This window comes from Protopterus annectens, chromosome 5.part0 (assembly GCF_019279795.1).
Source record: "Protopterus annectens isolate FY-2018-M chromosome 5.part0, PAN1.0, whole genome shotgun sequence".
NCBI classification, from domain to species: Eukaryota; Metazoa; Chordata; order Ceratodontiformes; family Protopteridae; genus Protopterus; species Protopterus annectens.
In genome coordinates this window covers 658,624,693-658,637,992 of record NC_056735.1, presented here as the reverse complement: position 1 = coordinate 658,637,992, position 13,300 = coordinate 658,624,693, and the positions used below count along the sequence as shown (strand labels likewise).

At 39.7% G+C, this 13,300-nt stretch overlaps 1 protein-coding gene across 1 annotated transcript in view; it reads right to left on the bottom strand.

Annotated features, from left to right (window-relative positions):
• LOC122802737 (periodic tryptophan protein 2 homolog) overlaps positions 1 to 13,300 on the bottom strand; it is a 723,301-nt gene that overhangs the window by 450,990 nt on the left and 259,011 nt on the right. The window contains exon 7 of the mRNA XM_044072502.1: positions 3,641 to 3,864. Coding sequence (XP_043928437.1) covers positions 3,641 to 3,864 — 224 coding nt within the window. The remainder of the gene's footprint in view (positions 1 to 3,640; positions 3,865 to 13,300) is intronic.

Below are 13,300 nucleotides of genomic sequence, written 5' to 3'. Positions count from 1 at the left end.
AAAAAACATTGGGACATCATCACTACAATCGTACCATTTGGAGACATAATTGGAACACAACCTTCCATAGTATACAAAACTGGTTTAAACCTAAAAAGAATGATAGAGACTAAGAAAAAGAACTATCTAGGAAACAGTAGGAATGGTACCACATGCTGTGGTGCATGTAGTCAATGTAAATACATTAACAACAAATGTAGAATGAGACTTAAGAACACTGTTAAATCTGTGGTATTTGCTAAGAAGGGTAATTGTAATACCAAGCGGATTGTCTATATAGCGGTGTGTGGGAAATGTGATGTGTATTATATAGGAAAGACCGAGAGGAAACTTAAAACCCGTATATATGAGCATCTGTATAGCATCAGGAAGGGTAATACTAAGAATGCATTAAGTAGACACATCTTAGAAAAGGGAAGTGAACATAATTTTTATTTTGCTATTATTGATCAGGTAGAGGTTAGTGATAAAGGAGGAAATTGGAAAACGTACCTAGCCTGGTTAGAAAGTAAGTGGCAGATTTGCCTAGACGCAACAACCCCCCCCGGGTATAAATGATTTTATAAGTATAAAGCCCTTTTTAGTGTTAGATTAAAGGGAATCCATCAGCTTAGTACATAAATAAATAATTTTAACATTTTTATTATAATTGTGTTTTATCATGATATATGTATACAGCATACAATACATAAGTAGTATTATATTTATTATATGTATTTATAATTTTATATAAATTTATATTTTTATTTAGTAAGTCTATAAACATTAACTTGTTCATAAATCCTATGTAATTCAAATGCACTATGCACTGTAACATGCACTTTAAAAACCAGTATATTCTATGTTTTTAGGACAGTTTGTTTTAGATATATTGACTTAAATGGTGAGAAGTTTGTTTTTAATTTTATTGTTTGGCGCCAAAATGTATTTAAAAAGGAAGTGACATGCTTCGATAAATGGTTCTGATGAAATCTGGGAATGCAGATGAAAGCGCTTAACCATTCGAATCTGATGTGCTTTGTGGTGCTTACTGTGGTTCAATAAAGTTGCGTGAAAAAAAGGAAACAGTCTCCTGGTAACTAATTCACGGCTCGAGTCCAGACGATCTACACTGTCATTTTTGGAAGTTATTATCTTAACAGAGTAGCCATCTGGCACTGTGATAAACTCCTCCTCCTAAAATTGCAACAAAACAAATGTATGTTCTTTGGAACACCTGCCAGACTTAAAATACTTCTAAAGCCAACAATATATCTGTCCAATAAAAATACTGAAGCAGTAAGCACCATTATGTACCTTGGTAGTACACTGGATCCCACTCTCATCCTGACAGTCCACATACATTTTCTAAAAGTCAAAGATGAATAGAATATTACATGACTTTTGAAGAATTTTTCCTTAAAAGTGACTGTACAGCAGCTACTAGTAAGGGCACCCTTAAACCTTAACTTGAATATGTGTAATACTGCTCAACAACTCCACCAAAAAAAATTCTATTTTGCAACCCCACTCAAATAAAATGATTAGGGAAAATTCTAAAATGGTTGCACTCCGAAGAGCAGCTTGATTAGAGCTCCCTCAGTGTGAAACAGAAAAGTAAAAAAGCCAGCAAAAGCTAACAATCTAGATCAAATTCAGTTACTGCCTAGTCACCACACTGCTTGGATGTTAGCAAAGACAAAATCTGGAAAACATAAGAGAAAACTAACTCGTAAATATTTAGTGGGTTGCTCACAAAAAGTAGTTTGGTTTCAGTTATAAGAGACGACTTCCAGTAATTTAGAGGAAAAATAAAAGCATTAAGACAAGTTTAAAATAAGTGATAAACTATAGGAATATATACAATTAAAAAGATAAAAGGCTGGGGAGAGCAGAAAAAAATATGTAAAATCAGAGATATCATGCTATAATGCAGAAACTACAAAGAGAAGACTGCATTAATTTTATGAAGGTACAAATAATCAACTGGAATGGAATTCCAAAGTAGGACACGTTAACTGAAAGGGCACACTGTGTCTATGCTCCAAATATGGCCATGAGAAAGAAACCAAGACTTACAGTAGTAAAGAAACAGTCATACCAACACAGCAAGCTGCTCCTAACAAAATTGTGATAGAAAGGAAAAGTATTAATAATTGAGGACATCAGAGTGTTTGTGAAAAAATGGTTAATTACTGTACACAGGTAGAAGAGAAGTCAGATTATTAAAACTGCCTTGAACCTAATGAATCATATGACTGAAAAAGATTTAAAGGAAGAGCTCCTTAACCTGACTACAGAGCAATAAACTGTCACTTAGGGAGGCAGACTGAGAAAAAATGGGTGTGGAATAGCAATAGACCTCATTCCCACTTTGAGCAAACCAGGTTCAGAGCTATGAATCATTACTACTAAAACCTTTTATGGTGAAGGGATGGATTTATCAGCCACTATATCCCAAACTCATCCTTGGTACAAAGGGTCTGGAAGAACCCTCCTTATAGATTCTCCTATAAGGCAAATCACCTAGCTGATACTGACGAAGGAGTCAACCTCTAACACATACAAGAAAAGGAGGAGATGGTTGACAAGGGGTGAGGCCTGTGTTAAAGCAGCAAAATTTGAAACAAAGCTAGTATTATAGGCTTCAGGCCTGAACTCCTGATTTCAATGCTTGCCTTGTAACAGGAGTCTCTCTATTGTTGACAACTCTCCAAATATAGTTTCAGTAAGCAGGGACGTTAAACTGCTGTCACTAATGGTTTACCTTTAAATCGATCACACTTTGTCGAACGGCCACTTTATCGACACGTTTTGCGTGAACCAAAACCGCGAAAAATTTTAAACATCGAAAAACATTCAATATTTCCGGCCGCGCAACACCTCCACACCAATGCTACCATGGGTCAAAAAGGGTCGAGGTTTTGTCGTTCGCATATTTGGAATTCGACATTGGAGATGTTCGCATTTCGGCATTCGCGGAAGTCGTGTCGCCCATATCGGGATCAACAATATAAAGGTAAACCGCCACTAACAACAGAAAGGAATGCAAGGCAAAATAAGCAAAGAACATGTTGGTGGTCAACAAGAAAGAATGTAAGGCAAAAAAAAACAGTACTGTACTGGGACCTAAGAGATAAACCAACATTTAAAACTCTTTAGGAATCTTGGGCTCAAAATTTACTACTGCAAATGCAAGGACTTTCTTTCAATGCATTCTTTTGGGAGCTCTAGACAGCAACTCTGGTACTGAGCAGAACCCTGAATCCAGCCATAAAGTACATTGGGGTGGCCTCTTGAGATGACTCTTTATAATAAATTAGTGAAGGCCAATGTAACTGACTGGACTAATTTTTACCTTCTTCTCAAAATAATATCAAATGTATTTTTGTTGCTGCCTTTACTTGTTTGTTTCCTTTGCGCCAGTTACATAAACAAGGTCATGACTTAAAATGATTATTTTTCACACATGTATTTATCCAATTACTAAATGAAACTAGATAAATAAATGGTTGCAATAAGAATAAATCATTAATACACATTTACTTTCAAAGCCGTGCCTTCAAAAAGCTTTCTGAAATCATTTGAATGCATGCAGTCAAGTAAGTCTTTGTGACTCCTGCACCCGGTTTTAATGCCCCAACTAATATAATTGCCTCACTTTGCAAGTCGATAATATTTCACTTTTCCACTATCTTCTTGTTGCTGCTGACCGGCCTTTCCACGGATTTCCACTCCCCTTGACTCTCCTTCTTCATTCAGGTCTTCATCCGGTTCATCTTGCAGATTTCCTGAAGAATCCTTCGGAAGCCTGGCCTTCAGACCTTCCAGTTCTGTATCACATTGCCACACGCACAATGTACCATCCTGACTTACAGTATACAGCTATAAAAAGGGAAGACAAATAAATGAGCTATAGCCAAATGTTCTTTGTTTAAGTACCTGAAATCTTAAATTCTTAATCAGTAATGGGGCCTTGCAAAACACTTCCAGTATACCATTACTTCCTTGCAATATAACCATAACAGTAAATCAGTGATACTGTGTTTTTACTTCAAATCTAACACCCTTAATAGCTTTCCACATGTCTTCAGTAGAATATTAGTAATACAGTAGCTTTTTAATGCATTCCTCTATAACCACCTTAAGGCAGAGATTGCAGCCTCTATAAACTTCCACATGAAATGGAATAATGGTAAAGTGCGGTTTTGGTGTCTAAACGTGACATCTCTACTGAATACACACAGTTTTAAGGGCAGTACTACACTTTTTTTTTCATTCTGTTGTTGTAATAACTTCAATTTACCTACTACTATCCATGGTAAACTACCCTCTACCAATCTAATAGCTATAAGAACATATTTGTAAAATTTATTTTTGATCATGCTTTGGTTAATAATTTATTCATCTGCCTAAAATATATAGTAAAATAAATGACATATTTCATCTTGCTTTCCTGAATGTTCTGAAAGGAGGTGCTTGCCCTCTAACTGAAAACACATTTCTCAGTCCTGTTTCAGAAATAAATTCAAGCGTTTCATTTAAAAAAAAAAAAGTAACAAAACATGCCTGTGGTTCCCTGACTTAAAAAATGCCAGCAGAATGACACATCCGTCAGTTGTCCAAGCCATGAATGGAATCCATAAGACATATTTTCCATTCAGTGATAACTGCTCTCATAGAAATGCACTACAATTACATGCCAGACCAGCAAGTTACAGGAAGGATTTCAATGATCCTCCATGACACAGTCTTAAATCATCAGTAACTAAAGGCTAAATGCACTCATAACCAGTGTCATCGATTGACATCACAAGGAAAAAAAAATATTAACCCTGCTGAAAAAGGGCTTTTGGAACCCTGGTTCAGACACGTCATACTGGCTTATCCAACAAAAAAAGGAGAGAAGAAACATGATAGTGCAACTGTGGCCCTCCTTTTAACCCAAATGAAGAAACTATGCAACCCTTTACATTCTAAGTCTGGAAATATGTTCCATTTGTAAAGTTTCCAAAATTGTACCAAACCTTAGATGACAAAAAGTTAATAGAAAAGAAAAACCAACATAGATGGTTACAGGGAGGTCACTGTAAAGTTAGATCTTGGGAAACTCACCAGAAATGCAATACTTGCTTTTGTGTGATTGCAAAGAACCTTAAAAATCAGAGAAACAAAACTTAGTAGTATGACCTTGCCAGTATATTAAGTTTATCAAGGCAATGTTCATGCTGTAATATTTGGTGAAAACTTACCCTATTCAGAATAGCAGCATACAATGCTGTCAACCAAAGATATCCAATGAAGTGGAACTTCTAATGCTTCTCTGAGTTTTTACTTGGAATGTCAACTCTGTCAAGCTACACTTTAGCCATGAGCTCCTCAGGAATAACATTAGGTAAGCCACAAGGTTCAATATTAGTACCATAATTCTGTGATATATTTACCCAGAGCCGCTCATCATTTGGTGACAGCACCAGAGACTTTGAGTAGAGTTTGCAAACTTCAGAAGCCATCTGAGACTAAGAAATCGGATACAAGTATACTTTTTGCATTTGCACTGTTTATTCTCATCCACTGTAAAAGCCAGTAACATTATTTAATTGCTTTTCTGCACTTTTTTTTGAAGATTTTCAACTGTTTGTCTAACTACCGTAGGGCTGCTGTTTTAAGTAGTAACACTACAGCTAGTTGAATTGTAAAGCTAGTTCCAGGCATCTGTTTTTGTTTCTAACACTTGGGCTCCAAACCAGTCATTTTACATTAACAGAGTACACGTACGCACTCTTGCGCAAGGAGAGTGCTGCTTTCACTCATCTGAGCTGGAAATTACTGGTACAGAGCTTATCATGTGCTTATCTGATTGGCATGTGGGCTTAGGCAGTGTTAAACTTGTTTTTCCTCTAAGCATATTTAAGCCTCGAAGCTGCTCTTTGCACAATGGCGGTTTGAGGTGCTTTGCATATATACAATTGCCAAAAATTGAAAATTCTCTATAAAACTGTCTTGGAACTTGGTAGTTCCATGGCACTCACTTAGCAAAAAGTTTGCACAGTAAGGATCACTTACGCATTCGGCTAGGATCTTTTTTAGTTAGTATTACTTCATTTTAGCACTCAAGGCCATCACTGCACAGTGAGCAGCTAGGCTGGGCATTGGATAGTACTGCAGACTAGGTCAGATGAACTTACAGCAGGTAGGCACCTCCCCACCTCGTTCCGGTTATACACACCCCACCACTCATTTCCCTTGTAGGTATGCAAAGATAGACATCTACAGATGGGCACCTTCCTACCATCTCTGTTTCCAGCTTGGTGGACATGGGCATTCCAAGGCAATGTAGCAATTGCCTCGTGTACACTGACAACCACTTAATTCTTAGACAAACACAGTGTGTGAGAGATGTACTTATACATTGTCAATGGAGGCAAGACTCTCACATACAAACACTAAATACAACAAACAGGTTGTCAGTGACTCACACGCACCATTCACTGCATCCACTAATGAACACCTACAGCTACATATGCAGAGGTACTCACATATACCCTACCCAAGCCTCAAAGACCTCACAGGCGGAGTCCTCAGAAACCCCACATACACACAAAAAAGACACATACCAGCACAACACAAAGTCATATCTCACTGTGTCTCAACTACCAAAACCATAAGGCAAAACAATTCAAAACCCAACATTCTGGTCATGGGTGATTCCACTGTGAGATGCACAGATGTCTTACAAGGCTGGATAAAGAGAGGGTTAACAGTTAAGTTGCCTGTCAGGGGCAAGGATCCAGCAAATCATGCAACCACTCAGTTCACTCACCTCTAAGTACCAGTATGATTTTGTCATAGTCCCTGTATGAGTGAATGGGCTGAGACATACCTCCCTGGACTATATGAGACATGACTGAACTCTCTGAATGTGTGTCACAGACAGGTATGAGCCTAACACTGAGCAGCATATGCCCATTGTCAAGGATGACGCCACAATACAGACAGAAAATGAATGACTAACAATTGGTTTAGCTATTTGTGTCATTCCAAACGGATCCAATATTTGTCAGCCTGGCAGGACATGGTCGACAGACCACATTGACTTGCCAGGGATGGTCTCCACCTGTCACCTCTAGGCTTTTGGATAGTGGCTAAAACATTATCCACACCTATTCTGCCTTTTTTAAGCATTGCCAAACAAAGAAACCTTCCAACATAACAAACCATACTCAAGACAAGTTAAATGTGTTGCTGTTCAATGCTAGGAGTCTCAACAGGAAATTGCATTTCCTGGAAACTCTCCTCAATCTGGAGAATGTTGACATCTGTGCAGTCACAGAAAAGAGAAGTTATGTACCCGCCATAACATTCCATCTGTGTTGTCCATTTTCATTCTTCAACAATTGAGTTTGGATCCAACCCTTGGATCTGACTTTGACGCTTTTTACAGCTCATGGATACTAGAAACTCTCAAGCTCCTCCCTTACCCATAAGGCCCTAGTCCACTACCATACCTCAGATTATTTGCTAGCCTTATGGTTTCACAGAACTTTAGAAACAACACTAGAATGAGAAACCAACATCTGCAGCTGAAAGGCAGGAACATTGGTTAGAGCTACCAAAAACAGTTTTTCATGTTAAAAATTTCAGTTCTCACTTTGCTGATGGTTCAAATGGAGAATGAGTTAGAACTTGTAAAACTAAATTTAAATCCCATGGCAGAGCTGGATCTTTAAAAAAGGGTCTCAAAAGAAAAGTAAGCTTATAAAGGCCTTACAAAGTTTTGAAGAAGCTAAGCTTGAATTGTCAACTCCTACATGAAAATTACAAATGGCAGCTAGCTGTACTTTAACAGTCAAGGAGCTAGCCCCTTTAATAAAAATTGTAGCTAAAAACTCATGAACTTTATGTACTGGTGTTGTAAAAGGGTCGATGCCCTTCTGTTGTACCCCAGAAAACAAATCTTTTCCATTTACTTCCGAACATTTTCCTAGTGGAAGCTTTACAGGAAAATAAAAGACTGCGACAAACAGTGGAGGACAGCCTGAGTTGTCTAGCTATCAATGGAAATGGAGAAACCATGAGGTCAGCTTTAGGCGTAAAATGTCCGGATGAATCAGGTCTGCCAGGTGAGACAAGGAGTCTGGAATTGGATCCAGAATCCATGGAGGGTGAACTAGATGAGGCCAATGAAAGGGGAACCAAATCTGACGAGGCCAATAAGGGACAATGAGAATGACTTTGCTCTTCAGTCGAGACGCTTTCTGGAGAAACCTGGGAATTAGAGGGGGTTGGGGAGTAAGCACAGAGGAGACCAATCGTGGAGGAGAGCATCTCTCGATGATTCTCCCGGTAGGGGGATCAGAGCAAAGAACCTGCTGCACTTGTTGTTGAGGGGATATGCAAAGGATGTCACAGCAACGTTGGCCCCATTGGTGGAATATCTTTCAGCAACTCTCATGTTGACAGACCACTTGTGAGGCAATAAAATGGAGCTGCTCAATTTGTCTGCTATTACAATGGATTTCCCCGAATGTAAACTGCTATCAGAAATCGACTGGAGGAGATCACCCACTGACATACTCAGAGCTTCTTGACATAGAAGGTAAGATCCGGTTCCTCCTTGTTTGTTGATGTACCACACCACTGACGTATTGTCCATCTGAATTGCAATAGTCCGGGAAGGGAGACAGTCTTGCAAAGCCTGCAAAGCTAAGAGTACTGCTCTCATTTTCAAAACACAGACATGCGTGTTGGCCTCTTTGGGGGACCAGGTGCCTTGGACTGTCTTTCCCAAGAAATGCCCCCTCCCCGACACCCAATTTGGGAAGCATTTGGGAAAGCCTTGTAATATCTGATCTGAGTGAATCCACCACAAGAGGTATTTTTTGCATGTTTAAGTTATTCTGATCTGGGTGGACACAGATTAGTACAAAATGGACCACAGAGTTGCTAGGGTCCACTGAAGAATTCTCATATGGTATCTTGCTAATAGAGCCATAACTATCTCAGCAAACATTGACCCCAGGCTTGTAGAATCAGTGGAGATGATGGAGAAGAATTCTGAATTATTTTTTTGACTTGAAATCGAATAGTCTGTACCCATGGTAAGGAAAGGGAAGGGAGGCTATCACTGATGCCATACTGAACAAGGCTCCTATGAACTCTAATGTCTGAGATGGTTCTAGCTAAGATTTGTTGTAGTGGATGGTAATTCCCAGATGAGAGCAAAGCTGGAGTACATATTCTCGTGCTTTTATCATAAAATACCTAGTCCGAGCGGTTATAAGCCAGTCATACAAGTAAGGAAACACCAAGAATCTGCACAGTCTCAAGTGAGCTGCTACTACTGTCATGCATTTGATGAACACCCTGAGGGCTATGGGGAGGCCAAAAAGCAGCTTTCTGAATTGGTATTAATTGGCTCCCAGACGAAAGCATAGGTATCTTCTGGATCATATGTTCATTTTTATATGATAGTACACACGCTGAAGATCTATAGAGCGCATCCAGTCATCCTTGTGCAGTAAAGGCAAAATGGACTAAACCATAACAATCCAGAACATTGTATACTGAACTGATTTGTTTAGATTGCTGAGATTCAAAATTAGTCTCCAGTCCCCTGTTTTCTTTGGCACTAAAAAGAACCTTGAGTAAGTTCCGGGCTCTTTCTAGTCTGGGGGACCTCTTGGATGACTCTTTTTCTAGCAGCTTTTTTATTTCTAGAGCTGCTGCTTTCCACTGACAAGGTAGAACACTGGGAATATTGTTTACTTTTCAAGTTGGGGGTAGGGAAAAGGGTATTATATAACCTCTGGAAATTATCCTCTGCACCCATGTATCTTTAGTAATGTCTAGGCATGCTCTCTGGTGCAGGGATAGATGACCCCTGACTGTCTCCAGAAGTGGACATTCGGGCCTCTTTTCAGGAGCACTGGTATGGTCTTGTCAGAGAAAGGATCTCTAGATCCCTGGTTCTGTGGTCCACCTCTGCCAATCGGGCAGCATCTTCTGTTAAGAGTTCCCTCTCTCTGCCCCTGGAGAACTATCTCCAAGTGGTTCATGGAAAGGACCTTAAAACTTTCTGAACCACATTTTTCAACCACCTCACCGATTCCTAGAGAAGATTCTTTGAGGAGTTGAAAAACATATGCCCACTGCAAAGAGGATCTTACCATCTTGCTCACACCTGGAGAGTGTATCTTTAACTTTAGGTCCAAACAAAGAACTTCTGTCAAAAGGAGTACTGAAGGAGGAGGACTTGAAGGGCTCTGCAAAATCACACAGGTGCATCCACATGTCTCTCCTAATGGAAATGCCTGAACTTGCCACCCTTGAGGTACCTTCAGCAGCATGTGAAATGAGCCTCATGGATGAATTAGTGATGGAATGTAAGGTAGCCAACTGTGAGATAATAAAGCTCTTTGCCTCAGAAGTAATGGCCCAAAGAGGGATTCTGAAAGTTCTTTAATCAAGCCCCTCTGAGGTCTGGTGAAGTGTGCCAAATAATACAGCAACCTGAGGGCAAAGTTCGCTGAAGCATATACATGTTTCCCAAATCTGTCCTACACTATGGACTCCCTATTACAGGGAGGGACAGATGAACTCTGTTCCGTGAGTTCCTTCATTCTGGCTGTTGCTATGATCATGGATCTACTGGTACTCCTTTGCTTCAAAATTCTCCTCTTGCCAGTGGTGCTAAGAGCCTGTCTGGTCTCTTCGGGATAGGCTCAACAGAGTCAGTGTCCTTACACACCCACCTGGAGATCAAATCAATGAGCTCACTGGTTGGCAGAGTCACCCAGGAGGTAGATGGGCCAAACCCAAAGGCTTCCAGGAATACAGATTCCTCTTGGGAAGGGTTATGGGTAGACCAACCAGGATGTCACCAAATACGTCATCAGGTGGTGATCTTGGGGACCCTTGCCCGTTATCAAAATCAGTATCTACTGTGGTGAGGATCTCCAGGATGTAACCAAAAAAGATGACCTCAGGTGATGATCTTGTAGACCCTTCCCCCTCATGAAAATTGGTATCTTTTGTGACCAACTCTTGATGAGAATCTAAATGTTTCCTCTTGCACTTTCTCTTTCCAAGATCTTCTTTGGTGGAATGTTCAAAAGAAGTATCAGAAGAAATAAGTACCCCCTGGTGAGTAGACTGGAGATTTTGGGTTGGCTGTCCCTGTGGAGTAGAGTGTTGAGGCTCATAGCACAAAGACATATGGGATTCAGAAGGAAGATCTGTGGAGGGTGAAAATTTCCATCCTCTAGAAGCAGAGAACACTCTCTCCACCACCTCAAAAGGAGAATGCTTTGGGGAGGAGGAGTCCAATGGAGCCAAGAAGACACATTCCGAACCATTGTCTCCATCTGACCAGATAGCAGTCCACGCCAGACAGAGGGCAGAGCTGAGCTATCCAATGCCAGGGCTGTGAGGGGCGGAGATGGCTCTGAGAATTTTGAAGGTTACTCTAACATCTCTGATCTGACTACAGCACTATAGCTCAGAGAGTCATCTGGCTCTTTCCCTGGAAATTAAGGTAAAACTAGACCTCCCACTGAATCCTAGCCTAGAACATTAAAAATCTTTTCTAAAGCAAACTACCCCTATTAAGTGATGGCATAGCTACATTCCAAGCTCCACCAAATCAAAAACACAAACCTATGCAGAGCAGTACACTAAAGCCCTGTATGGCCACACAACAACTGCATAAAAATGGCAGTACCATGCCAAAATATGCCCAGGTCAAGCTGCAAAACCAAGCCTCCCTGGTGGATCCCTGATCTTAATAGATTGTACAACAAAAGGAAGAAACCCCTGTTGAGAAGTACTAGGGAATATGCACAACAGAGCAATAAATCCCTCATTAATTTAAACAAGCAGATCAGAGAACTAGTAAAGTCTTTGAAAGTTGACTTTGAGGTAAAAATAGTCTCCAAAGCTAAAGGTAACCTAAAGGCATTTTTCAGCTATGAACGCAGTCTTAAGGACAACACTCAGCAATGTGCAGAATTAATTATCAATGACATCTCCTACACCCATCTGGCAGAGACAGCTCATCTGCTGGCTGATAATTTTAGCTTAAACTTCACTTTCCACATCACCCCCAGTAATACCCTCCTCAGCAGAGGAATAAATGGTGTTCCTGTGGAAGTTTGGAAGCTAGGAGGGAAAAAACTGAAAGATCTGGAAGGTTTTGTTTAACAACATTTTAAGGGAAGAAGTACCAACATCCTTTAAGGAAGCAGTGGGGGTTGTAATACCTGAAGAGGAAAAAGACCCATTAGATCCAGTTTCATGCAGGTCCATTTCAATACTAAACCATGATTATAAAGTGATGCCAAAATTGATAGATCTGGATCAATGTGGTTTTGTCATTTGACAACATTTACAGAACATTGACAATCCAGGGGGAAGCAGAATGTAAGGAAATACCACTGTTGTTGGTGGGTCTTGATGCAGAAAAGGCATCTGACAGAGTAAGCTGGGTCTTTATGACCAGGGCAATAGAAACATTGGCATTCCCTGATAAAATTATAAGACTGATTAGGATGAGGGATCCTATGCAAAAATTAAAGTGGGTGGGGTCTTCTCTGATAACTTCTGCTTGAGTAGAGGAACCAGGCAGGGTGTGCTCTTTCCCTTTTGTTGTTTGCATTATATATGGCAAAGAAAATAACAGACTCAGAAATTCAAGGATATAATTGGTATGGTAGTCAAGAAAAGTTGGCTCTATTTCCAAATAATATTATTATATACCTGATAAAACCAGAAAAGGACATTACAGTGTTGTGGAACATTTTGAGACTGTTTCAAATCTTTTTGGGATACAAAATTAACGAAGCTAAAACAAAGCAGCGGTAAAATTACATACCTTCATACGAATTGGTTCAGCAAAATCCATATTTATGGGGACATGACAAAATGAGTTATTTAGCAGTATGGATTAAAAATGATTCTGGTGTGGCAGCCAAGGATATGTAGGAAGAGACTAAACAAAAAGATAACACAAAAATGGAGAAATTCAAAGCTCTGTTATATGGATATGGATAGTTAGATACAAGCAGTTAAAATGTTTTCAGTCCCTTTTGTCTTATACACAGGTCAGGCATATTTTTATCAACCAGAGAAGTCGGGGATAGCAATTAATAAAGAACTGAAGAATTTTATCAAGGACGGGAAGACAGCAAAAGTCAAGTGGGAAATGCCGATTCTTTAAACAGAACAAGGCAGACTGGGATTACCTAATTTGAAGGGGTATTTCAGATTTATACAATTAAGATTCGTATACGTAGCACAAGCAGAAACCTACAACTCAAAGTGG